General features: G+C 45.1%; 8 protein-coding genes across 8 annotated transcripts; 5 read left to right on the top strand and 3 right to left on the bottom strand.

Moving 5' to 3' along the window:
- Positions 1–1,193: 1,193 nt before the first annotated feature.
- Positions 1,194–2,675, top strand: PHALS_05267 (oligopeptidase a; the record flags this gene model as incomplete). Its single annotated transcript, XM_024718966.1, has 5 exons — positions 1,194–1,682; positions 1,751–2,280; positions 2,344–2,416; positions 2,477–2,566; positions 2,631–2,675. The coding sequence occupies 5 exons, from the start codon at positions 1,194–1,196 to the stop codon at positions 2,673–2,675; spliced, it is 1,227 nt and encodes a 408-aa protein (XP_024584313.1).
- Positions 2,676–2,791: 116 nt separating this feature from the next.
- Positions 2,792–3,597, top strand: PHALS_05266 (oligopeptidase a; the record flags this gene model as incomplete). Its single annotated transcript, XM_024718965.1, has 3 exons — positions 2,792–2,954; positions 3,023–3,320; positions 3,378–3,597. The coding sequence occupies 3 exons, from the start codon at positions 2,792–2,794 to the stop codon at positions 3,595–3,597; spliced, it is 681 nt and encodes a 226-aa protein (XP_024584312.1).
- Positions 3,598–4,123: 526 nt separating this feature from the next.
- On the top strand, positions 4,124–5,248 carry PHALS_05265 (SPRY domain-containing proteins; the record flags this gene model as incomplete). The annotated part of the gene is made up of 1 exon (XM_024718964.1): positions 4,124–5,248. One exon carries the CDS (start codon positions 4,124–4,126, stop codon positions 5,246–5,248), a length of 1,125 nt encoding a protein of 374 aa, XP_024584311.1.
- A 214-nt stretch (positions 5,249–5,462) lies between these two features.
- PHALS_05264 (brefeldin a-inhibited guanine nucleotide-exchange) lies at positions 5,463–10,493 on the bottom strand (the record flags this gene model as incomplete). The annotated part of the gene is made up of 11 exons (XM_024718963.1): positions 5,463–8,156; positions 8,223–8,297; positions 8,349–8,648; positions 8,704–8,951; positions 9,022–9,253; positions 9,321–9,414; positions 9,477–9,583; positions 9,647–9,850; positions 9,904–10,015; positions 10,075–10,235; positions 10,299–10,493. 11 exons carry the CDS (start codon positions 10,491–10,493, stop codon positions 5,463–5,465), a joined length of 4,422 nt encoding a protein of 1,473 aa, XP_024584310.1.
- A 196-nt stretch (positions 10,494–10,689) lies between these two features.
- Positions 10,690–15,688, top strand: PHALS_05263 (Beta-TrCP (transducin repeats containing)/Slimb proteins; the record flags this gene model as incomplete). Its single annotated transcript, XM_024718962.1, has 3 exons — positions 10,690–10,958; positions 11,028–12,124; positions 12,186–15,688. 3 exons carry the CDS (start codon positions 10,690–10,692, stop codon positions 15,686–15,688), a joined length of 4,869 nt encoding a protein of 1,622 aa, XP_024584309.1.
- Positions 15,689–15,880: 192 nt separating this feature from the next.
- Positions 15,881–17,282, bottom strand: PHALS_05262 (conserved hypothetical protein; the record flags this gene model as incomplete). The annotated part of the gene is made up of 4 exons (XM_024718961.1): positions 15,881–16,282; positions 16,356–16,738; positions 16,815–16,880; positions 16,943–17,282. The coding sequence occupies 4 exons, from the start codon at positions 17,280–17,282 to the stop codon at positions 15,881–15,883; spliced, it is 1,191 nt and encodes a 396-aa protein (XP_024584308.1).
- Positions 17,283–17,556: 274 nt separating this feature from the next.
- Positions 17,557–19,210, top strand: PHALS_05261 (uncharacterized protein; the record flags this gene model as incomplete). The annotated part of the gene is made up of 7 exons (XM_024718960.1): positions 17,557–17,715; positions 17,801–18,236; positions 18,290–18,408; positions 18,487–18,827; positions 18,888–18,969; positions 19,035–19,090; positions 19,159–19,210. 7 exons carry the CDS (start codon positions 17,557–17,559, stop codon positions 19,208–19,210), a joined length of 1,245 nt encoding a protein of 414 aa, XP_024584307.1.
- Positions 19,211–19,424: 214 nt separating this feature from the next.
- Positions 19,425–21,035, bottom strand: PHALS_05260 (mRNA-binding protein Encore; the record flags this gene model as incomplete). The annotated part of the gene is made up of 1 exon (XM_024718959.1): positions 19,425–21,035. One exon carries the CDS (start codon positions 21,033–21,035, stop codon positions 19,425–19,427), a length of 1,611 nt encoding a protein of 536 aa, XP_024584306.1.
- Positions 21,036–27,071: the final 6,036 nt, after the last annotated feature.

Here is a 27,071-nt window from a genome sequence, read left to right as displayed (position 1 = left end):
CAGGACGAGAAAGCTCTGAAGGCAGCCAAGAAGAAAGAGGCTGCAGCTGCCAATGAGATAGCGGATGGTTTGGCGTCTGGCGACGACAAATTAGTTGAAAAAGGTGTCCAAGCTGGTATTGCGGCTAGGGATGAGGTACGGAACGATGAAATGGTTGAGCAGATGGACGAGGAAATCGAAAAAGAACAGGTGGATGAGCTTTCGAAAGAGATAAAGGATGCCGTAGAGGAGGTTGAGACGCAAGAGGACGCATCGACAACCAAAACAGTCGAAAAAGCTACAAAAGCTGTTTCTGAAAAAGACACGGACGAAAATGAATTTGAGGAGGAGGACGATGAGGAAGACGATGAGGAGGACGATGCACAAGAACACAAGGTAGAAGACGAAAAAGACGAGGATAACGAAGAGGATGAGGTGCGATCTCGCAATCGGCGTCGTCTATCTCTTGATGAAGAATTGTACGTCGAAAATGAGCTGGATGAGGTTGAGGATGAGATAAAGGAGGCAAAAGAGGCCGAAGACGAAGCGACAGCGGAATTCGAAGAAGGTCTTGAATCCAGCAATGACGAGGAGATCAGTGATGCTATTGCTACCGAGTTAGCTGCAGAAGAGTTAGAAGAAGATGCTGAGCTCGAGAAAAATCTGGCTATTGATTTGGAGGATGAAGAGGCTTTAGAGGAGAAGGAAAAAATAGAAGATGGACATGAGGAAAAAAAAGAGGATGAAAGCTCTTCGACGGAAACGATGAAAGCAACTTCCACGTCGACAACAAATGAGAAAGCACCATCGACCGAGGCAGTCGAAGAGGCGTCGAGTGCTCCACAAAAGCCGAAGTCTGATGAGACCGAAGATACAACGAGCATAAGTGAAACCACGAATGAAGATAATTCGACAAAATTGGGCGAAGAGGAGCAAGACGATGACGAAGATTTGGTTTCGACTGAGAAGGGTGAGGAAGACGATCAAGCAGAAGACGAGGAAGAATAATAAAAGCCTAGACTAGATTCTTAGCCGCTGTTTGCTTTATTAACGTTAGCTGTAGCATGATACACAGTATTACACGAAGTAAAAATTATTTCAATTGTGGAACTTGAGAAATGCTACACTATCGTCGTCCATGCGTGAGTTTAATCTCTCGCCTGTCCGCGCGTTTCCAGCGCAATTTCGGGTCCGCGGTTACCAATTCGCTCGAAATGTGCGTGCTTGAGCGCCGATTGCCACCATTTGAGCGTTTGAAGCTGGCTGAAATCGTGCCGGCAGTCACTAACGCCGCCACTGATTTCAAACATGATATCCACAAGCTGGAAAAAAATCTCTGCAATACCAGTAAGAGCTTGCACTTTAACGATGTAGTTGATGCTCTGGAGGTTCAAAGTGATGCGTTGAATCGCATGTGGGGTATCGTGGGTCACCTTATGAGCGTGCGAAACTCCGAGGAGCTGCGCACTATACACGACCAGCTGCAACACGTGGTGATTCAGACACTTACCGAAGCTTCACAGAGCAAGACAATTTACAATGCGTATCAGACATTGCGTTCCAGTAATGAATGGAGCAAGCTTAATGTGCCACAGCAGCGCATCATTGAATTAAGTATTCGTAGTGCAACGCTCAATGGCGTCGGGTTAGACGGTGAAGACAAGAATCAGTTTAACAAGCTCAAGCTACGTGCTGCAGCATTGGTAAGTAAGAACTGATAGTGTTTATTTGACCATGTTGATACTGACATATGTCTATTACATTATATTAGAGTACCAAATTCTCATCGAATCTGCTTGATGCTACCAAGGCATTTTCCATCATTATTACTGATAAAAATGAAATAGAGGGTTTACCTCGTTCGCTACTTGAGATGTTTGCACAAAGCGCCCAGGACGATGGCCATGTTGATGCGTCGGCTAACGATGGACCATGGCGTGTGACTTTGGATCCACCGTCATTTGTGCAATTCATGAAATATTCGGCGAAGCGATCGTTGCGGGAAACACTTTACCGGGCGTATGTTACTCGAGCCAGTGGCGATTTGTTCGACAACGAAAGAATTATTGTTGAACTGCTTGAGATTCGTCAACAAATTGCCAAGCTGCTTGGATTCAATTCGTTTGCCGAATTGAGTATTGCAAAAAAAATGGCACCAAGTGTTGAAGCGGTTGAAAAGATGCATCGCGATCTGCGCGAAAAGTGTGTTAGAATTGCTCACGACGAGGTAGAGACTGTTGCAAATTACGCAAAGCAACACGGACAGTCGGAGACTTTGGCTCCGTGGGATCTTAGTTTCTGGTAAATAAGCTATCTACACTATTAGTGAATGCGTGATCATACCATCTAATCATTGTGTTGCAGGTCAGAAAAGCTGAAAAGTGAGAAGTACCAGTTTACTGATGAAGAAGTCAAGCCATATTTTCCTCTGGAGCGCGTAAGTCAGCGCAAGATCATATCCTTTTATCGCGTATTATTAAAAGCTTATGTGATTAAGGTACTTGACGGTCTTTTTTCGCTAACGTCGCGGCTGTTTGCTGTAACTATTGAGGCTGCGGATGGCCAAGCTGAAGTCTGGAACGCTGACGTACGATTTTTTAATGTGCGCAGTACTGAAAGCGACAAAGAGGTGATCGCTCAATTTTATCTAGACCCTTATTCGCGCCCGAACGAGAAGAATGGTGGCGCTTGGATGAATACCTGTGTTGACCGCAGCCGCCTTCTTGGCCCTGTAGAAAAGGGGGGCAAACGAATTCCGGTAGCTTACATTATCTGCAATCAAGCGCCACCTGTCGGTGACACGCCTAGTCTAATGACATTCCGCGAAGTAGAGACACTTTTTCACGAGTTTGGCCATGGCCTGCAGCATATGCTGACGCAAATGGAGTATGCCGATGTCGCAGGCATCAATGGCATCGAATGGGATGCCGTTGAAATCCCGTCGCAAATGATGGAGAACTTTTGTTACGATAAGGGTGGGTTTACTGGTCAGTGTCAATGCATTATTCATACATGCAAAGTAACATCGATTTTATTCTATTAGATACAATCGCGGCAATCAGCGGCCACTACAAAACCGGTGAATCGCTCCCAAACGACCTGTTCGAGAAGTTGAAAGCTTCACGCAATTTTATGATAGCCACAGGGATGCTACGCCAGTTGGGCCTCGGCGCGCTGGATATGTACTTGCATTCGCATTACTCTTTCACCCATGAGCCGCTGTTTGCGGCGCAGCAACGTCTACTAGCTGAATATACCGTTTTGAGTCCGCTAAAAGATGATCGATTCCTTTGCTCATTTGCGCATATCTTTGCAGGAGGCTACGCTGCAGGCTACTACAGGTGTGTTATGGTATCTTGCAACACCAACATGATATTTACATTCATCGTATTTTGCAGCTATAAATGGGCAGAAATCTTGTCTTGTGATGCCTATGGTGCATTTAAAGAGGCAGCCACTGATGGTCCTCAGGCTGTAGCGCGTGTCGGGCTTAAGTTTCGTGAAACAATCCTAGCGCGCGGTGGTGGGCAGCACCCGGAACAAGTGTTTGAAGCCTTCCGCGGACGGAAGCCGTCTATGGTGCCGCTACTGACCCAGTACGATCTGGTCGACAAATAGATTGGCTTGGCTGTGCTGCCCTTACAGGTGCAGATACTTTGCATTAAATTATGATCCATTTGATGCTGTGGTTTCGCGACCCTAAAAGAATAGATAAGGTATAAAAATTAGACCTCTTTTTATCAATGAAATACCGTGCCCTCAGCTAGATATCATAACGGATTTTTTATGTTGTTGTCTGGGTAAGTTCTGTAGATAAGAAATAGCAGTATTTGACATTTCAGTATAATACTGTAGTTTTAATCTTGACTGCAGCCATCAGCAAGGTTGAAGAGACCAACTTGAAGATACAAGATTATATCAACAAACATTCCCACTTCCCAACTTCCATTATCAAGCAACAGCGTAAGCGAGCAGTCGACGTGTCTTTGCCTTCGTGTTGTAGAAACGCACCGAAAAGCCAATAGCAACACTAAATCAACTTTAGCATTTCAATATAATCATGCTGATGTCGCTCTTGTCCTCGTTGCCATCCCCAACTGTGCCAGCGAGATCGTCTCGCCTACCGCACCTCAATTCGTTCATTATGTTAGCAAAGAAATCTTCAAAGCCTCGCCACGGCTACAGCAACACGAACTCATCTTCCAACGCGAGCGGCGACAATTCGGACGTGTCTGATCTTGAATTTAAAGACTGTTACCTCGCATACGAGTCCTATGCTGCCGTGGCCAAGCGTAATAACCAATTCGTGAACATCCGCTGGAGTGATTTGCAGCGCGCACAGAGCACGACTGAGGTCAAAAAGCTGCTAGCTGCACTGAGTATAAAGCGTCACATCACGCGTGATGGAGAGGCACTGGAGCTGGCTGCACTTGAATTGTGCTTCGAATTCCTCACGTTTGACGAGCTGCAACGTACTGCTCAGGTCTGCACGGCCTTACACAACATCATCACGACCTCCAAGATTTTGCTCACGGGTCTTTATAGTCGTACGTGGCGTAATGAAATGTTACCAAGAGTATACATTGCGCTGCCCTACCGCGACCAGCTCCAACTGTGCACAGCCCGTCGATCTGACACAATTTATGAGCTATCAACGCGGGGTGCTGTATCCGTCTTGTCCAACGGAAATTGTTGTGTGCTTAACAACTCAATGTTACGTAACTTTGATAAGGGAGCCGTCGACTCAATTCGCGGTACCAAGAGGTTACCCGATCTAGCTTGCGCGCGCGCCTTGCACAAGAGCATCATGTACTTTGAAGCGAGCCTTAAAGGCTGTGGAAGCGTTGGCCTCGTGTCCATCTCCGACGTGGCGACTCGAAATGCATACGGCTTTGGCTCAGGAGAGCACGTAGGCTGGAAGGGCATTTCGTACGCCTATCACGGAAATGACGGTGACTTTGTGTTCAATGATGGCACCAAGCCGTATGGCGGCGAGTGGAGAGCTTTTGGTCCATCGTGGGGTCGGGTTTTGACTCGACCTGATTATAAAAACAAAGATATGTGTACGGTTGGTTGTGGCCTTGACGCCAATAATCGGCAAATTTTTTTCACCCTCAACGGTGAGATGGTTGGGATGGCACCTGTGATGGCGCTACCTGGTGACTACGCAGCAGCTGTGTCACTTCATGCTTTTGGCGACCAAGCAGTGCTTAATGCTGGAGCAGCTCCATTTGTATTTGACATCGAGGCTTTCTGTGCAAGTCCTTAGCTTTTTTAAGCTAGGGGCTTGCACAGAGTTTGAAGTACCCCTCGTGCCACCGTCAGTGGCTGCTTTCTACATATTTTGCATCACTACTTGAAAATCGATTGTTAAGCATAATCTCATGCAAGAGTACTAGAATTTCTATCTCTTTAAAAGCGCTCAGCGTAGACACAAATATTTAACGGCTTAGTCTTATAAGCACCGGTGCGCTGATTATGAATTAAGCGCTATTGTTGCCTGACACTCCAGAATTTAAAGCTTTAATTTGAAAATCGGTATCGATCATCATCTCGTTTTTCTTAGCGACGGATAAGTCTGGGAAGCTCGATAACGTAACACCAGCTTCTGCATGATTTTCAGGCAAGTCATCTTCGCTATCGAAGCTAAACTGTCTAGTCTCGCCTGATGTTGGCGATGACATGGGCGAGCCTAAGCGCAAGAACATTTTCTTTGCCGACAATGTGACCAGATGAGAAGATCGAAACGTATCACTCGAGTGTGTCAATGCTCTCCGATTCAGTGTCTTAGATGCATCTGCAATTGCGTCGTCAATACGACGCATCCACTCAATCTTTAACGCCTCACTTTCGGCAAACACGATGACAGACTTGATCGGATTTCGGATGTGAAAAGCGTGTTTTGACAAGTTGTTCTCGGGAATGTTTGAAATGCGCGTAAGTTTAAGACGCAACGAGTTGTGCGGACTCCACTTTCCGGTCATACTCTTGTCAGCATACATCAGCTGATCGTTAAAAAGAAAGAAGCGGTACAACTGGTTGCGTGACCGACATTTTTTCGTAAGGTCGCCCTCGTAAATATATGTTGTCGAGTTTTTAAGATACATATGAGCACGATGAATTCGTTGAATAACCGAATCCAGCTTTTCAACTTTTTGCCGAATTTGAATCGTCTCTTTCAGATCGTTGACAAGTAGATGAACATCACCCATAACTTTCCATGGGTCCGCGCTAGCACCAGCAGTCTCTATAGCTTGCATCCATTCGTATGTAGTATCTTCAGAAGTATCCTTACTTGTTGAGTCGTGCGATGTACCATCTAATGAATTCTGCACCTTTCTCAGCAGGCCGCAAAATGCCTGGCGTTCGACTGTCATATTCAAAAACAAGCACGTTGAGATGCAATATCGCAACAAGTCAAGACACTGCATCCTGGCCGACAGATCTGACTGGCTATCACACAAAATCGTGGTTGAGAGGGTGAGCAGCGAAAACCAAACACGTTCAAACAAGATCTTTATCAAGTCCGGACTAATGGGCGTGTCGACGCCAACAAACTGGAATGTGTTGTAAGTATGTGAGAGATCTTTCATCAGTTCTTCGGACTGCGCAACAGCCTTTGCGATTCCACCAAAAAATCGTTCATTTTCCAAATCTGCCACAGAGAAACCATTTTCTCGGGAGGCATGTGACGTGATTCGACTGCCCTTGATGTGCATCGGATTGTTTGCGATGTCGTCGTAAATCCCCTCCAGAAATCGTTTTGGAAGGTCTTTCCCATTGTCAATTCCTCGATTATTTCTGACAAATTGCTCCTTCGACATCTTGTTCTTCTTAACTTGCGGATTGTGCAAATCTGTATTCAGCATGATAATTGAATAGGCAAGGATCATTGCCGTGTCAGTAGAGGAGAACGCTGCACTTGAGTCGTCCCAATAACACTGTGCAAAAGCTTCAACCAAGCGCTCAATCTTCTGAGCTTCACCTGGCAATCGAAAGCCTCCATTCGTCAAGAAATGCCGCAAAGACTCGACAAGTGTCAAACCCTTGAAAGAAATTGCTCGAACGTATGCAAGACGAATATGTACTTTATTGTCTTCGTCGCCTTCGCCTAAATAATCTCCGATCTCAGTCTCATCAAAAAAGTCATGGTAAATACGTAAGAAGGACGTAATGTTTCGTGGTGTGTCTTTTATGAAATTCATTGCCACTAAATATTCAAGTGCTTTTTTTAAACTCTTTGATGCTGAGATTTCCATCGCACGTTTTAGAAGTTGTTGGTTGTGAATCTGCAATTCATTTCGCATCCGAACTGAGACAGTGCCGAAGTTGCGGCTTGTTGACCGCTTTTGTCTAAATTGTTTCTTCGTCAGTGAAAGCCCAGACTGTGTGTCTTCAGCTGTGCCAGTATCACCATCAAATGACATAAGGGACTCTTTTCTCGGAGAAACATCGTCACTCGAGTCATCTTGCTCCCAGCCTCCGGTGTACATGGACAACCTACGCGTACGCCGGTCACAGCTGATGAGATGGGCGTGACCGCTAGCATCCATGACACTCCGAGCCATAGCCAAGATAGCATCAATTGCTTTATTCTGAAGTTCCAGAGCCAAATCGTCTCTCTCTTCATTTATAATGTGACCAATACTGCCCTCTCCAATAGAGCCTAACGTTGAGCACAAATGCTCAAAGATTTTCCATTGCTGAAATCTGTCCAAATCAAAATTCAAAAAGATTTCCACAACGTTGTGTGGAAGCTGCAACCAAGTTGTCATTTCGTGCATTATTTCCAACTGGTGCGTCCTCGTGCAAGGCGCAGTGGCCCGGAGAATCCTAAGAAATACGTGTTCAAATAGAAGTGCAAACTCTACTTTGAGATATCGTCGATAATGGTTCCACAACGTTGACACTAGCATGAGATTGGCCCGAAAGACTTCCGGTACCCATGTTAGCACAGCAGCGTTTATAGTCAATAGCACAGCCCTCCGAACCACTTGACCGAATACTTGCTGCTGTCGAGCTAGTGGTCCAGCCGTCAGAAGTATCTGATTTAATGCGCGAAGAGAGCTCACACTTGTGCCTTGGTCACTCTCGGTTGCCAAGTCACCAAGACTCACCACTTTTCGATTTACAGCTTTGCTATACGTCACAACCAGCTGCACGACATTCCTCTCGGCCTACCAAATTTTTTGTGAATTGATGTAATAAGCTCGCTTAACAAGAAAATGCGCCATGACGCTTACCACATGTTTGACAAAATGATTTATCGCAGATGTAATGTCTCTGCAAAACGAAACAGACTCGATTGATGAATGACTCTGCGCAGACAAGGTCAGTGCAATAAAGTACATAAATAGCGAGCTCTTTACCTTCGAAACTCCAAGCATTGTGTTAAGCATGGTCGCGAGTTCAGCGCCAGTACTGATCTCATCAATGAGTTCCGCGACTAGCTCATAGGCTAGTATATTGGACGGTTGATCGGGTCCCAATTGCTTCTTCTTGTTGTCCGAAGAAACTAAAGTGTCTTCGTAAGCGCTCATAATTTTCGAGATCAGCCCATCTTCATCACATTTGGCGAGAGATGCGTCGTAGTATCCGATAAATGTGAACGCCTCTAGCAGTGTGTGAAGCACTAAAGGAGGATATCCTTCCGTAAATTTTTGAGCAGCCTGGATTACAAAAATTTAACCAAAGAAATTTACACCTAACGTCATGAATCAATACCTTTCGAAAAAAGCATAACGTAGACTCAAATCGATCTCTGATGCCTTGATAACACACTGAACTGACTGCATTGATCACAACCTCCAGTCCGCACAGCTCCGATCCAGGACATGAAAACACACCTTCGTCAAGACAATGAGTAAGACCGATCACAGCAGCTTCGGCAACACTTCCTTGACGGGTGTAGCAAGCCAGCAACAGTGGGAACATGTAGTACTCGATTGTTTCGTTCCAGTCACTATGTCTTGCTTCAATGTGTATTTACGCATCAAATAAGAAACGAAATCTGTTGGCAAATTTGTGACAAGTAAAACTTACGACTTTGTAATGGTGAGGTGGATGGTGCAGCCAATGGCAATAAAGAGCTTGAAGCGGTCGATAGCTCCTCTTCTCGTACTTCCGCTGCTTTAAGAAAAAATGCAGATCTCAACTGCTTTAATTTGCCGGGTGTGGATGGAGTCTGCAACTTAAGACGAACTGGAGTGTGTGCTTGTGAAGCAGTGACAGTTGCATATAGCCATTTTTTGTGAATTGCCCTGAGATTAGCCACCTACGCAGAAGAATATAACCAGGGCTGTGTAACCAAATAATACGCTGCCAAGCAAATATACACATACCTTCTTTTTGTATCCGAGAAATACTTCTGTCCCTCCCGAATTCATGTTTAGATCAGCAACGTGTCCAAATGTCGATCTGTCCACTTTCATGTATCTGTTGAAAGTCAAACTGTATCAGCCTTGTGTCAGCTAACTTTATTACCTGCTACTTCATACCCGTAAGGAAGTGTATCATTTTTCCGCGGAAACATCACCACCAGATCAGTTATTGCAGATTCGGCAGAGCGCTTAAAACAAAGGTAAATCTTCTCTCCTTGTGTTCCCTAATCAGACGTAAATTTTCAAAACGTAAGGTTTGCGACTATCAAGCGCGCAATAGCTCGTACCATATTCACATTTGCCGGAACACCACGCCTCCGAATGACTTCATAATCATTTGGAATAAATTCGCCCCGTTCAGGGAAGATTACAGTTATATCGCTGATGGGAGCTTTACCCGATGATAAATCCTTGCTCTGGCACAGGTAGATCGGAGGCCCTCTCGAACCCTTATTCAGATCTGCTCGCTGGCCACTTGTCGATTGGCCCAGCTGCAAAATCTTTTAGTGTAATGCTCATATGAAATTGCAATAGTTCGGCATACCTTTGTAAAACCTTCGGGAAGCGAGTCACCTCTAAACATCACAATTAAGTCCATAAGAGGATCTTCGTTCCCGTCAATAACTTTCCATCGTGGTGACTCGCCTGTGGGAGGACTGTATAAAATTACTTAATATACAGTTGCAACAGCAAAGCAAGCCCGTAAAGAACACACCTATTGTAGCTTGTTTGTGGCGGTTTGTTTGCCACCCTCGGATATTCTTGCGGACTCTTCGTAAAGACAGAAGTTGTTCCGCTTTTCTCGTTGATAACTTCCGCATCGTTATCGACAATGTCCAGTGTACAGTTCTTACAAATTTGGCGGTGAGCCATACGCTTCGCAGCTGTTAATCGATCCATTCTAGATAAAGTCTCGAGACAAATTTCCCTAATGCATACCAGATCTTCGTCACCCTCTGTAGTCTCATTTAAAATGCGTTTGATGCCGCTTCGCAACGCCGCTTCATAACGAGTTTCTGCGACTAGCGTCAAAGGCACTTCAGTGCCATCACAAGTTACTTCAAAGTCAGCATATTGATTCATTGATGCCATCTCGACGTTTATGCCTAATAAACTTCTCTTGACATCCGTCATGCTCTTTATATTGACGCCTCAAATTCACTCAAGAAGCCCGCTAAATATACCGCACACCGTTCTGTCACGCTTCATCTCATCTTAACGCTGGCCCGTTACATAAGCAGAAGACACAAGATATATGTATTTTTGGTAAACAGGTTCTCAATTAATAATGAGTGATTGTCATTCAGGTTGAAGTTCTGTACTTTGCATCATGCGCGCATCCGCGGAGAGAGAAAGTCTGTCCGTGACTGATGATGGTACGAAGGGCCATGCGCGCAAGCTACAGCAACGCGCTGCCAATCGTCGTCTTATTGGCTCAAACCTTCTATGCACTTCCATGCAAGCGCTAAGTCTCCCACGACTATTAAGTGCAAAGCACGAGGCTCACGAGATCCAAATGGATCTGATTGATGCACAGTCATATCACAGTCGAACAGTAAACTATTGCGGTCGGCAGTTTGCTATGGAGGACAGCGTTGGGTGACAAAAGATTATACACTCCTAAACACTCCCAAATTATTCTTATAAAAAGATTGTCAATGTTTGCAGGCAGTTGCGCAGAGGCATTCGAAATTCTCAGTTACAAATTCGACAGAAAACAGAAGAGCTTGAAGAACTAGAACGACGAGTGTCGAGATTATCTAGGATGCTGTGCGAGTCATCAAATGAAAAGAAGTTTTCTAATACACAGCTCGAGATTTGTGATAACATCAGGATGCAACAACTGGATGTGAAACCGTGTCGGCGTTGTGGGCGCCACTATCTTTCAAGTATTCTGAAAGAGCACGAGAGAAATTGCGTCGAGATATCGCTGTTCGAGGCACAGACAATGACTGGAGCAAGCCTTACTGCAGGCAGCGTAGAGTTACAAAATGGAAAGTCTCGTGTATTTCCAATGATTGAGGCAGCTTCTCCCCAACTACCCACCCTTACGAAATTTGTACCTCAAGCACCGCGTAATGTCCGCATTAGTCGAACGGAAATCATGCACAATGCAGTGACAATCAGATGGGACTTACCAATATTCACCGGTTTACATACAATTTTTGATTACGAATTGAGCTACTCAATTGTTCACACCAAGACGATTCAGAATGTGGCACAAAAATGTATAGACCCCCAGCCGCCTTTGCGACTATCGCAATGGTGTTTAACAAGTCCTCTTCCTATAAAACGTTTTTTTCTGACGTGTTTGTCTGCGAATCAGGAGTACGGCGAGTTTGCTCTCCGTTCAATCACTGTCGCTGGCATGAGCGAGTCAAGCAATAAAGTAGATATCATTCGAACCATGCCAGCTGTTTCTCCAACAATTCCATTATTCTTTTGCGTCGAAAGGGTTACGACAACAAGTATTACCCTCAATTGGATGGAGCCTTTTGATGACGGCGGAGAACCGATTCAGAATTACGAAGTTGTCTACCTTGAAGCTGTTCTGAAAAAAAAAGAGGGTGAATGCTCAAATATTGGCCATGCGTCAAAAACTGATTACATTATACGTAGTATAAGGACGAACTCGACACGACCAACTCTAACATTGACAAATTTATTGAGTGGAGTCAATCATCTTAATTTTCAGGTTCGAGCAATCAATACCAGTGGTCTACAAAGCAACCTCTGTGATCCCATTAAATCCATCTTCACAAAAGGTAGACGTATACAAAGATTTTGAAAAATCGTATCCTCTGATATTTTTGGGTGATGCTATAGCTTTGGACAGTGATGTTGATCTTTTTGACGAGCTGAAGGCTGCAATTTTTACTCATTCGCACACCATAGACTCGCATATTTTAAGCGGCTTCACGCAGCGATACGAAAAATTTTACTATGTCAAGCAGTTGTCTAAATTAATCCTCTCCATGCACCCAGAAATGAAGTCAGAGGTTCACGGAATATTAAGCCAATTTCCCTCTCACATGTGCACTACAGACATGAACGAATCGGCTTCAAAATTCCAACCCACTATGCAAGCTAGTGGTGAAAAATATTCCGGTGATCGTTCCGATTGCCAAAATGTGTCTGAACGTCGACGGCAATTTGACTTTCGAATATCAGCGCTTAGGAGTGATATAAATAAAGCTGAGTACAATATTCAATGGTGCAAGGATCGACAAATTGAGTTAGTAGGACTCATTCGGGCTGCAGAAACGAGTATTTACGATAAGCAAGTTGAGCTGGAACGTGCACGAATGTTTAAGGGGCCGCAAATGGACTCAGATGTATTCGAAACCGGACTTCAACGGTTTTTCACGAAAGATCTGATCGCAGCTTTGGAGGACGAAATTGAGATCGACCAATTATACATTTTGGATACAAAAACTGAGATAGTACAAGTGGGAAATTATTTACGTTCTGACATCTACCGTCGCGAAACACTGCTTCGAAAGTTGGTTGACAGACAAGAAGCTCTTCAAAAATTCGAGATTTGCCCCGAAACTACGATGAAGGCAGACAAAACAACAGCGATAATGGCGAAAATCCGAAGTAGCACGCTTTCTCGAGCATTTGCATCTATTGTTGCTAACCGGTTCGAGGCGATTGATAAGAGGAAAAAGGTTTGCGTTGCTTTTCACGATCTCATCAGGTATCGACTTCATTGTGCTGTCCAGCGATGGAAAGAAGTCACGAAATTACTGGCTTGCACAAATGCTGATGCCGACCATGTCTACGGGATTGGGGGGATTGGTCTACGAAATGCAGCACTGGGCCGCAATGATATTGTGTTTAACGCTCACAAATTGCTTTTTCAACTCCGGTTTGCCGAAGGCTCTCTACAGGATTTACGGTGGACGACTGAGCAAAAAATAGCATCAGGAACTGAGAAGTTTTCTTTACCTGATCAAGACCAGTCGCAAGATATGAAGCAGGAGTATCATGGCATTTTGACGGAGGGTGATGCAAGCATGATTATACAAAATTATGAAAGAGCTTTCTTTCTATACAGGTCTACACTAAATAATGATTGTTGGATGCAGAAAATGAGTAGAGCGCAGCAAATTGAAGTTCAAATTAAACTTGGAGAAGCCGCGTTTTGCCTCAACAAGCACGACCGAGCACTGACAATATTCAATTGTGCAGCGATCATGGCAAATAGGGAAGGGCTTTTGTACAAAGAAGGATTAACACTGCTCCGTGTAGCCGACACACAGTATGTGCTACATTTGCTTGATATGAGCATTGAGAGCTATGAGCGTGCTTTGCCGTTGTTTAAGACTTTGGGGGACCCCCAAGGACAGTTATCATGTTATCGTGGTTTGCAACATATATACGAACAGCTGGGAAATTCGGAACTGATTAATCTCAACAAATGCCATGCAGACGAAATTGAATCTGTGCTTTCGAATAAACTTTCATCTGCCGGTCAAAAGATCGAAGAGTTAACTCAAAGATTAATTGGGCCAGGTGCTGAAGGCTCTTGCCTGGTTACTCTTGAGCGAGTTTCTGCCACGGTACCCCAATTAAGAAGACAACGAACTCAGCGCAAGTTGGATGTCTTCAAAGAAAAGACATTTGTGTCAAATCTAGTAGAGTTATTGTCGAACAAAAAATTACTGTTGGTAAAAGGCGAAGAAGAGCTTACGCAAGCACTGGAAAGTGACTCCTCTTGGGTTGACTCAACGATTCTCATTGGCTCGGTCGCTCGATATGAGCTCGACGACTTTAGAAAAAAGCTAGCGAAATTATCAGGCTGTATTCAAGCTGGCCAAGAGCGAATAGACAAAGAAGTAAATAATGCTAAAATTCGCATTCGTAACGCTGAAGAGGAAATTGAAGAGCTGGAAGTGGAGTTAGCAGTGGAGACGGGTGCGCTCATGCGCAAATGTTTGCCGGATGAGAAGATACGGTGTTTTAGCTTCAATGCAACAAATGAAGGATTGGGAAACGTTATAGGCACTGCAAGCCACGGAATATCAACATGTTTTGCTTGTGCTGGAGCTAGTGGTCTTTTATATGACATACTCTCTGGCGCCTGTTTGGAGCAGGCTGTTGGTGATTTGCACGAAAAGCATCTTGGCGATCCAATTGGCCATCAAGCTCCAATTCTTTGCGTGTATTACATCGGTAGTCGAGTTTATACTGGCTCAGCAGATGCTTCACTGGGTGTGTGGGAGATCAAAAATGAGACAATTGGTTATTCGTGTTTGTTGACTCGAAGGCTTACAAACTTTGATGCAGCGGTCACTAGTGTAGTTGCGGATGCACAGTGGATCGCGTGTGGACTTTCCGACTGTAGTGTCTTTGTGTTAGATGTTGAGTCCTTTGCAATAATCACTCACATAATCGCTGCTCATGACCGCACTGTGACTGCACTGTCCATACAAAGCGCTACCTCAGCACTGACAACTGGAGGTGCTGATAAAAAGATTAAAGTTTGGCAGCTCGACATATGTTCATCATCCACCACACGTCGTAAAGTCAGACCGCTTGCATGTCTCGAGGCCGAACGTCGCAGTGATGGAAGCTTGAACGGACATATTGTCCCTATCACCTGTGTGCGACGTATAGCGAACGAGATTGTAAGTGGTGACACGTCAGGCTTCATTGCGATCTGGAATTTGGACGCAGACAACAAATTACTTCGAATGTGTGAGATATATCAAAATTTGGCAGTCACTTGCCTTCAATTTGATGCTACGCGCATTGTTTGCGGGGCAGGCAATGGCTATATTTGTGTCGTTGACTTTGCAACCGGATGCATACTACAAACTATGCGAGGCCATCAAGACAGCGTGCTTGATCTCCAGTTTGATAGAACTCGCTTGATAAGCATGTCGGCTGACGCCAAGCTGAGACTGTGGTACTGGCAAACGCGAGATAGCATAAAAGCTGGCCGAAGGAAATACCATATTCTAGGAGCTGGTGAAACGTTGCGCTCGTTGTCTTTGCTATATCGCACAAGCGTTCAGAGGCTTCTTCATTGGAACTCCATTTCAGATTCAACCAAGATATACTTGGGTCAGAAACTTATTGTAGAAGTAGAAGCCAATACGAGTACATCAGAACTCAATAGTCTGGACCGTTCATGCTCGGTACAGTATGGCAAAGTAGCCTACGAAAACATTGACTACATATCAATCACTCAGAAAAAACGCACAGATGTCAAGTCACAATGGGCTGCACAGCGTCTGTCAGAGTACTTCCCACCTTTAGACGACGGAGATAGTCATGATCTAAACTTAGAGGCAGCTCAAGCTACAACCACTAAAGAATGAGTATTCAGGTCTGACAACGACATGGCTAATAAAATTATTGCACAAAATAAAGATGAGACTCGAGAGGAAAGAATTCATGGAACTAACAACACAAGCAGACCTAGAGTGAGTAAAGCATCAAGTACATTAGGCCCAACGAGCGATAGAGCCACGACATTACAAACAACTTAAATTAAGGGTCACAGTACTCACTTAGATCTCTTCGTTCTCCTCGCCCCCCCACGTTGACTTGTCTTCAAGATACATGTTGCAACTTCTGAAAGCTGCCCGAGCATTATCTCCTGCAAAAAACTCCCAGGCAGAGTAGAACCAAAAAGCAACACACTTGCGGTAATCATTGGGTTGGCTTGACTTTTTCATTTGAAGAATTGTGCGCCACTCTTCGGAAACGAATGTCATCAGCGTATCTTCAAAACGAGAGAGGCGTAGCGGGTTGCGAACAGTATACATCGTCGTCCAGTATTTGGTGTAACCCTCAAGTTGCTTTAATCCATTCAAAAAATCTGGCGCTCGGAATTCCTCAATCGAGTAGTCGAGCAGAAATGTGTATTTGTCACTGTATTTGGCTTCTTCCTCGTAAAATTTCTTCCACGTCTGCACAATATTACACCAAATACCAGCAATCCAAATCAATTGCATAAATGCGCTAATTCGCGCCAATACGTACCACCGAGAAGAACTGTACAGCATCGCTCGGATCGTTCAACTTTGACCGATGTAGGCTGTGAGCATGACGCAATTTGACACTTTTCTTGCGTTCCCAGTGAAACTCTTCCACCGGCGGAAAAACTGACATTGGAACCATAACGGACCCGTTACCACATATCGCGACATAAAAAGAGATGACGTCTTGAATTTCAATCGACTTGGGAGCCTCTTTTTTGTCGTTATCTACATTTAATTCAGGCTTAATGAAGTCCAATTTTGTGACAAAGTACATGTACTTGGTAAGAAATGGCTTCTGGCCGAAAAACTCGCACAGCTGTTCTCGCAATGTCGTCATATCCTTAATGTACAGATTTCTTACATCCTCAGTCGTATAAAAATTATCTTAACAGGAGCAATAGGAGATTGAAAAGCCATGAGTGAGCTTCATTTTCAAGTAGAACGAGTTCTGATGACGTACTGTTGTTGGGGCTTAACAAAGTATGCGTGGTACCCGGATCTACTGTTGCAGGGAAGTTAAATCCACCTTCAAAATAATAATTTCAGCAACAACACAATCGTAAATAATATCGACAAGCAATGACTTACTGATGCCTTCACACAACACATCCTTGTGCGTGACTCGCAACGCGTTCTTGAGGACGTCATAATTGGTATTGTTGCTGCAAAATTTGTTGTACCCCACCCAGTACTGTGCGTACGACTCGTTAAATACTAAGTGACCCCGTTGGATGGTGCTTGCGCACACAAGGCGAGACGGGTCTGTAGCGCGTAGACGATCAATGTTTTTCTTCCAGTCGCGAATTTGACCACTTTTAACGCCATATTTTTGTGCTGTGGCGGTCAGAAGTCCCGTGCGGTCTACTTCGTCGATTATTTCAAGTTTTTTGCCGACTGTTAAAGCTCGATCGGCCTTCCCGCGCGCCATTCTGAGATAGTTTGAAAAAGATGGAGAGTATTTTTCTCTTTATAGGACTCTCCACGGTACTCGGAGCGTGTGTCCAATCATCAGAGATGGCATTATTTGTTATCATAATACGAATGTAAATCACACAATTACAAAACGCACTTAGTAGAGAAACTTACTGTACACTTAGACTACAAAAACGGCAGTATCGCCGTGTATGCGCACACGGTGACACGGCGGGACCTGCCTTGGTGCTGTGCTGGTTTAACATTACACACACAATTTGGAGAGCGCAATGAGCCAAGATTCATTCATGCGGCAAGAAATCGCGCGTCTAAATGTTCCATGGCTGCAGCATGAGAAATTTCCGTCCACAAAACAGGCCTGCTGCTCTAGCGACGGATTGATCACTAGTAACAAAAGCACGCTCATCAAGGTTGTACAGGAACTTAAGGTGTGGTATTCAAATATGTGTTTTTTTTTAAAATGCGATGTAGAAATATATAATGATGTGACGTGGATGATCGTGATGGCTGCAGCGTGGACGTGCGTACATGGACAAGCAGTTAGCTCAACTGGACAGCCAACTGCTAGCCATCACGAATTATATTGACGGTAGCAGTACCGATATGTTCCCACCTCACATGGTCACGTTTGTAGAAGAAACATCCGATGCTCTAGCGCCGCTTGCCAATGGACGGCGATACTGGTCTACTGGTAATGAAATGACAGTACCAGGAGCGGTTAATGGAATATTTTCGAGCGAATTAGAGCACCTAACGCCTGCGCTGGTGGAAGAGGATATAGTTTCGGGTCGGTGGTTTCGCGAATTTGATGTGTTATTCTGTTTACAACAATGTAAAATTGTTACAGACACACCGTGTACAACAATCGGACTATGGAAGTATTTGTATGCTTACTCGTTCTTTAGAACGATTACATTGGAGGACATGGAGCAATTTTTGACGCTGGAAGGTAAGACGCTTCTGCCCGTCTGTATGTTCCGTCTGACAAAACGTGTTTCACAGATCCGGATCTATTATTTGATGAAGAACACGTCGCAGCGAATTCGGGTCATGTGTTGGAGCGTTCTGGTGATAATCTAAAAGAAAAAGACTTGGTAAATGCTGACGACTTTTTCAAAGAGGTACGCTTAATGATATCATACAAGGGTTTGCAAATTCATTTAAGTGTTTGAAGTTATAATGCTTACTAATGTCAGTAGAGACTTATCGCTTCGTTGTGCACATTCGACTCGCACTCGTTGATTCCAGTGGAAAAAAGCTTAAATCATGTTCATGAAAACGATGGCTTAAAAACAACGAATTTAGACATGGCCCCGACATTACCCACAATTGAAGACTCGTGGAAATCCAAAGGTCTTATGAATGCTCTCTGTGAAGTCAACTTACTGCAAGGAAGCTCGAGTGATCTTGCTGATGTCAATGCCTACATCTCAAAAAGCGATGAAATTTCGCAGAAATTGCGCTCACTGCAGCGTCAACTATGCTGTTGCATCAAGCAGGTGAATGAATCAAAAAAAAAGTTACGCAAAATCATGGATAGGTAAGACAAGCCTTACCATCAAATTAAGCTGCACCAATTATTTATTGTCGTGCTGCTAAGGACGCCACCATGGCTTTCTTGTGATCAAGAGAAGGAGGACATTGTCATAAAGGAGTATTTTGCAATGCTGCAATCAAAAAAGGTTAAAGGAACTATACAGTTGGCCATGCAATTTTGACGCTGATTGAGTTGTTTTGTTTATGACAGGAGCTTGCGCGAAAAAAAAAGCTTCGCGAAAGAAAATTACAGCGAAGACAAGGCGCGTATTTCGGCAAATTTTGCATAGCTAACATTACTGATTGCTAATCAATTTGATGCTGCGTTTGAATAGCATTACGCCTTATAGGGAGTGGGACACCTCTGGTCACGTTAAGCAGCGCTGAATTACGATGTCGTGACTCTACAAAACCACTTTGGACCCAACCTAGCTAGAACACGACGCAGCAAACTAGATATTTATTGGCATGCAACAGACAGTCGATGCTACTACTGCAGTATATTGCTGGTTCACCACGCATTCTTTTATCGTCAAAATCACAAGCATCAGACATCTGATTGCTTAGTAAGGTAGTTTTAAAATTGATTGATTGAAATGCGCTATTTGCCAAGTGGTGGAAAATCATCGTCAATGAATCCACTACTACCGCTGCCTACCACTCGAGAATTGGCATGCGGCGGCAACCAGTTTCCTTGCTGAACCGAGGTATGTCCATTTGGTGATGGAAACCCATACCCACCGCGCCCCATGAGCATGCACAGAGGCGGGTTGGCCTGGTGTGGGTGATTTTGCTGTTGTGGGTGGTGCGAGGCCCTCTGGTATTGATTCATGTCTACTCTATTACTAAATTCAGGTCCGCCAATATAATAATGGCCGCGTCCGGATCCCATACGGACGGTTGGCTGTGGAGATGAAGCATTCTGTTGATGTTGATAGCCAAAAGATCGATCATACTGCTGTGACTGGTCCCCGAGACCATAACGAACCATGCCGCCACCTACGCGATAGCCATAGTGTGGCGATTCGCCACCACTGCCACTTCCACTCGATGCTCCGCCACTGGACCGAGGGCGAAATGCGTCATGATTGCGCGTAAAATCTGGATCATTCATTTCCTGTTCGCGATTTCGCCATAAAACCTTACTCTCCTTCCAATTTGCTGCATTTGGAGCGCTCGGAATAGATGAGCGCGAGTGAACGGTGCTATCGTTACCTCCGGGTCGTGCCTTCGGTGATCGAGGACGCGAACCAGTCGTGTTTCCAGATGAATATATAGTTTCTTTACCACGACCAAATCCTTTACTGCCATCAGGTCCGACAGCCTGTCGGCATCCATGCCTAGGTCCAGCATTACCAAGGCCATCATCGTTTTTGCTGTCATCTTGCACTAACGATATCGTCGGAGATGGTAAAATCACTATTTCTGCTGCTGTACTGTTATCTTCCTCTCCAAATATTCTTGCCCGTGCTTCGGCGTACGCTCGCTCACGGTCCTGTAATGAAGGTGTGGCTTTGTCCGCGCTATTACCTCGTCCGCCATTGACACCCGGACGTGGAGCACTACATTTCCGCATCATTATCCTTGGTGCAGAAGCTGGTGTGGATGTCGGTGCTTGTCGATCAGATGACAGGTCGATTAACAGCACCAGCGGCACAGCCGACTGTGGAGTTTTAAATAACGTCACTACGCGTGCTGAGCTGTTATCGTATGGATTGTAATCTGCTGTTTGATGCTCTAATCCACAGCGCTGTGCCAGGCGATGAACAATGAGTCGATGGTACGAAGACAGCGGAGGAAAGTTGAGGTGCGGCTCTTTTGGGTTTCTGAGAAAACGCACAATCTGGTCCTCGAACTGCAAAAGTGTCATCCTCTCACGTGCATTCTCCAATCCTGCCACAAGGACAGGGTCTAATGGCCCGTGAGCGCTAGCTGTAGCAGTCCCAACAGGCGCACTGGCATTCAACTGCTGTGCATAGTTGCCGCCATTGTCAGCAGCAGGTGGTGGCTGCAAGATCCGAAGGCCCTGCATAGCAAGTGTGGCATCTTCAACGTCATTTGTTCTGGAAGCAGTGGATAATAATTCTGAAATCTGAACACTATTTGTACTTGTATCAGCAGAGGAGTTGATATTGGCCGTCTCCCACAGGTCGTGGTTATCTTGAGAAACAGGAGATGGCGAAGCTGCTGCCGGCATAGACGTGCTAATCATCGGCTCAAATATGTCTTGACAAGGTTGTGATGACGCTAAGTAATGGAAAGTATTCAAGGAGAGCAAGTGCGAGAAGACCTGTCTCGCGTCCGACTTGGACTTCAAAAGGGGAGAAAATGAGCCCTCAATGGCTGGACTTATTATCCTGTCTTATCGCATAGGATATGTGCTTGAATGGGAAGCATTTATAGACAAATTGATTTGTAATCTCAATATTATCCGGAATCTGATGTGCAAAGAACCGACGTTGGCTTCAAGAGGATGTAGACTTTTGGTGTGTTAGCACGTACCAGACTCGCGCATAAAGTAGGCGACTTTGGAACACTTTGCACCTTTTCAAAGGGCTCGTGAAACCTTTTTTGCGGTGAATGCTGTACAATTAACTTGCCAAATTAGACCAATATATATAAATATCCTAAATACTACGACATCATTTAGAGCACTATTGAGCAGTTTTACATGCAGAAGATAAAAAAAGAAGATTTCGTAGTATACGTAGGATATTTGGTATTAGTCTAAGAACTAAAATACTCAAAATACTCGAGCGAACATGACACCTAGTAACGGCTCCCGATTCTGCCTCAACCTCTGTGCATCTGATATTGTGGACTCTATAAAGTAAAATCTTCTCCTGGCAAATGCACGACAACATCGTTGCAAATCTACTCCAAACGAGAGATTGCTCACTCTATTGTAACAAATCTGTAAATTATAAGTGTTTTGACAAGTCAGCTTCGGCTTTGACTGCAACACGTTGTGCATACCTCGCATAGAGAAGTTGAAAGTTTGCCAGAATTAGAATCAAGTCAAAGTCAAACAGCAAAAATTGTTTGATCTCGGTCTTATTCGCCAGTTTAATTTGACCTCTTTTTGTTACAATATTGTTTAATAAATGATGTCCCGATAAATTCTAAGGATATTCATTCATACGGCCGACAAGCTTTATTTTAATCGTGTTATGTGCATATATCAAGGATGACGTTTGGCTTGCGCATCTGCTCTAATTTTACCGAATGTGACTGAGTGGTGTTTGTGAGCCCGAAATCGAAAAACAACAGCTTTAATCGTCTGACGTATTTACAAGCTAGTTTCAGGGTAGCAATCGGAGCATCACTTAATGCTTGCTTTTACTAAGTACAGGCGCGACATCGAGGGTATACGCTCGTCGCCTCCTGTTCTTGTTTCCAACAGCCCTGTTTACTTACTGGTGCAGTCATAAGTCAAGATTCAGACTAAAAACGAAATCGGCGCCTTTAGTAGGTAGTGCATTGCGCTGTGGAATCATGTCTCGTCTCGTAAAATAGAACATACATAGACAAATTACAGTCCTGATGAGATCGTTGGCCTGCTATCTACTTTACATGGAAGTGCGCCATCTATTTTAATCAAGTGGCTATTTGATAGACCTGACGTGGCGGCTGGCTCAGTTGAATTATCAAGGTTATGGAGGTGCATCAAATATTTTCGACATCCTCGCAGTGCGATCGATTCTGGAATGGATTGTCTTTTGGATGGGATCTTAGGTGAGCACAATAATAATGATTGTCTTGAGGCTACGCTAGCAGTACCAAACCGTATTATTGACCTGGGGAAGAAAATACTTGTGATCAAGAGAATCGGTTCCTTGCCGGGTTTGCCACCATACAGTAAAGTTTAACGTTGCTACATCTACACGTTGCGGTCACACCTTATAGGATTTTAATAGACATTCTCAATAGCTAAACCCTAGACAAAATTCAATCGCATCCTGTTTCCACGTGGGCTTACTAAAGTCGTACCATGACTTCCCCTCACAAAGCACTCCGATGAGCAGCACACTGTCGAATACCTGTATATCTTAAAGCGCTCTGTAACCCCTTACCACCCACAACAATTATGTGTGCGTTATGTTTACTTCTGGCATCTCCGTAACATTTGGGCTCTTACACTCTCAGTGCACAATGCTAGAAGTTTCCGAGTTGCAATCCTCAATTTTGCAACAGAGTGTAGCCGGGATGATACCGTACGAGTCCAGCATACGGCAGTCTTTTTTTCAACAGCCTTCGCGTAGCTTCGCAGTGGTGCTAACAAGACACGAGGGTGAGATAAACACTTGTGCTTAGGAATTGAAGTCTACCGAGACGGGTACTGCGTTGCTCGAAGGAATTTCGGAGCATTTGCCCAGTACTGCGGTCACCCCCAGGCAACTGCATCATTGCATATTGTCCACCACGCAGTTAGCGCAACTTTCCTGTGATAAGCTGCTGGTGGATTGGGGTGGACATGTTAAATCTGGTGCCAGCTTTCTAAAAGGTCTTTGCTGTAAAGCGCGGATTTCGATCCGAAAAAGTTGCTACCGGCAAGCCATTTTGGCAAAATAAATGTCAAATGGTATTGCGATACCATGAAAGATGTACCAAACAAGACCATCTGTGGTAGTAACCAAAACTCGTGATCCCTTATCGTCTCTTGGTCGGGAGGTACAAAACGCCGTGTCTCATGCAGGTATATTGATGAACTCTCGCAAAAACACGTCGCATCAGAAAGGCTGAGTCTATTTGTACCCCAAGGATGTCGAGATCGATGGCGCATGACTTTAGCGAGAGCGGCTACCAGAAAACAGGTAAGGCTCACGGCCCGGGGTTGTTGATGTCAACGCTAGATATAAGACGTTTCCTTTCAAAAAGATAGTGTTTTTATGAGCTCTTGGGCTGTATTATGTTTTGAAAAAAAAGAAATTTGATGTGCAAGTACAGGCTCTCAGGAGCAAGGAGCTTGGAAACTCGAACAAGAATTTGTCGGCGCGTTTGCATCGCACGTTTCCACCGATATTCGCTGGATAACGGGTTGCTTTATTATAGCACCGATTCGAGGCTTAGTTTAATTTAATCTGCTTCAGCAAAATATTACTAATGATTTTGTCAAAAACACCATATTCTCTTCCATGTCTCCGTATTCAAAGCTTTTTGCCGGCTGGCAAACAAATCTTCTTCATTAATTTGCGGCGTCGGGCCTCGCTAAGACGCTGCCCTTCCCCTTTCCCCCTATTCTAAACGGTGTGAGGATTTGCAATCATGTCTCTTGTCACGAGATTACACGAAGGGGTGGATCACACAAGATGATGTGACCATACAAGGGGGTGAATCATATCAGGCGGTGTAATCACACAATGGTGTAGCTACACCTTAACAAGAAGTCAGTACGTAGCTGAACTGCCAGTAGTTATGTATTTTAACTGGGGTTTACTGTTTAATTAGAAAACCTACAGATTGAGATATAAGCGGCTTTGCCGCAAATAATACTAAGAAATACGTTTACATTTTGAATGAGAGATTTTTTGCCTTGGGTAATGGTTGTGATTACTCTTGGAGTAAGCGGATTGCGATCCGCTACACTCGTACTAGTTTTAAGTATAGAACGAAGGTCACCGACTTTAGCTTAGCTTCCAATAAGTAAAAGAGCTACGGCAGCCGCGCTGTACTTGGTAGCACTTGTAGTCAATCTAAACCTGAGTCGTTTCGAATGATCTTTTGTGAGAGTAGAGCCGTTCTCCTATTTGCCCCAGGGTATGCAGGACGGGCTTAAAAAGCCGATGTCTCTGTTTGGTCCTGAGGGCGTGCAACATTTCGCTTTGTAAGGACCTGAGGCGATCAGCGCGCACCTACAGGCATATTTAGCTATGAAATTGCTCTGCTAGAGGACTTACAGAAGAAGCTGTCGGTGACGACTGCGTCCATGACGCAACCAACGACGACGGATTATTCTTCTCGACCCAAGCCGCTCATGGTGAACTTTAGGATCTCCGAGGGCAAGGATGAAATATATATCTTGTTCTGAGTGAGACAGACCAGATGGGTATGGCGTTAGCCATGCTCCAGACCGAGCACAGCGTGTGGCGCTAGCTACCTTCAAGCTCGGTAGTCGTGCACGAGAGTGGGCACTGACATACGGCACTTCGGTCAAAGCAGCGTTTCCCTCCTGGACGGAGCTGAAGCTGCGCCTTTTTTTATGTTTTTGCCGCCTGGCCAGGAATATCGCGTGCGATACATTTTCCTTGCCGCTCGACAGGGCAAGAAGAAGTTAATGAATTTTTTTCAAGAGTTGCATACTTTCATTGCCGGGACGGTAGCCGATCCTCACCCCGAGGCGGTCACAATAAGCTTCTTTACGGAGGACATCCGCACTGGCGTGGGCAAAATCAAAGCCTTCCGTGTGCACCCGTCTTTTTTGAAGTAGCAGTAAATGTGGTGCTGTATTAGCCTTTTTGCTTATTGGAAGCTTAGCTAAGGTCGGTGCCCTTCGTTCTATACTAGAACTAGTACAAGTGTAGCGGATCGCAATCCGCTTCCTCCATGAGTAATCACAACCTTAACCCAAGGCAAATAAAATCTTCCGTTCAAAATGTAAATTGTAGTTCGTCTGCGGCAAAACCGCCTATATCTAAATTTAAATGTTATTCTGATCAAATTGAATAGATCAAATAACTACTGACAGTCCAGCCAAGTAGTGATTTCTTGTTAAGGTGTAGCCACACCATCGAGTGGTCGAACCATCTAATGTGACCCACCGCTTCATACCAGGGTACATGTAACCCTGTTACAGCGGAAATGCACACTCGAGCAGCTCGTTGAGCGGGCCTGCTTCCTCGTTCTCAGCATAGCTGAGATCCATCGGCTCCGGACCGGGACGGTTAACTTGCTGGAGATCGGGCTATCCGAGTTGTCGAACACCGCAGGTGTATCGGACAGGAGTCCCGATCATGGCTCACAGGCTGAACGTGGAGTGGCGTATAACCTACTGAGAGCTGCTCAAGTATAAAAGCAGTTACTGGATGCCACGAGTAACATGGTCGGACGAGGTCTGAGGCATCGAGGGTGAGGCCCCCATGATGCACATGGAGTGGCACGTGATCCACTTAGCACTGCTCAAGTACCGGAGCTGTCGCTGCATGCAGTGCGTGGAATGGTTGGACAAGGTCCGAAGAATCGAGGGCGGGCCCCCAGTGATGTGCTTGAAGTTGCACGCAATCTACTGAGCACTGCTCAACATTCGAAGCAGTTGCTGAATGCCCAGAGTGGCAAGGTCGGACGAGGTCCGAGGCATCTTGGGCAAGGTCCTTCAGATGCGCGTAGAGTGGCACGTTTTCCACTGGACAAAGACTGTGGAAATAGCAGCTCTTCGTCGGAAGCTGTCAATAACTTCAAGGCTCCGATGGAGCTAAGAGCAAAGACACTGGACGACGTTGAGTGCGTATCCCCCACTGGTCTTGCCAGGACGTACATCCTCTAGAAAGAGGCGACAACGCCGTATGTTAGCTGCAAGACGCTAAGCGTCGATCCTGACCCCGGATGTGTCTGCTGTAGACGATAGCGCAAAGCTATACACCCTCGTCAACGGTGTGGCGGGCGAGGAAGACGGCGACATCACCCTCGAGGCTATTCCTGCGGTGGATGGTCTTCTTGAGCTTGGCGAGATGCCCCTCGAAGAGCTAGGCGGTGTCTTGAAGGTATGCGAGTTTGCCGAAGTGCTCATTATACGACCGGAAGAGGGGATCAACTCGTCGTCACTTCTGGATGAAGCTGTCCGTGAGGAGACCAAAAGGGTGCCGTGCGCACAAAGTAGATCATCGATCACGTAGAAACTCTCAGATCCGTATTATCCTTTAGAGAAGGTATTTCAAGACGTCGTCTTCAAAGACCCGTCGTCGGGCCTTGAATGCGTCATGAGATTTACGAACCAATACTGCGTAACGCGCCAATGAAACCCTGCTCAAGGAGCAGTGCGACGTCATTGACGCCTTTTATCGTGCAAAGCACGACGCAAGGATGGTACGTGAGAGCAAGTCTTCCCATTCGACACCCACGTTTTGTATTCGGAAGCCGAAGGGCAAGAGTCGTATCGTTCATGCTTACAATAAGCTCAATGCTGCCACCATTCCGTTACAGACGCCGATTCCTAGAAAGAATGATATTCAGAACAATATGGTGGGATGTACCAGTGCGCTCGACTTGGTCGATGGGTATTACCAATTGCTCATGATAGCGAGTTGTATTCCGG

Source organism: Plasmopara halstedii (genome assembly GCF_900000015.1).
Source record: "Plasmopara halstedii genome assembly, contig: Scaffold_2881, whole genome shotgun sequence".
NCBI classification, from domain to species: domain Eukaryota; phylum Oomycota; class Peronosporomycetes; order Peronosporales; family Peronosporaceae; genus Plasmopara; species Plasmopara halstedii.
This window is presented reverse-complemented; position numbering and strand designations above follow the sequence as displayed.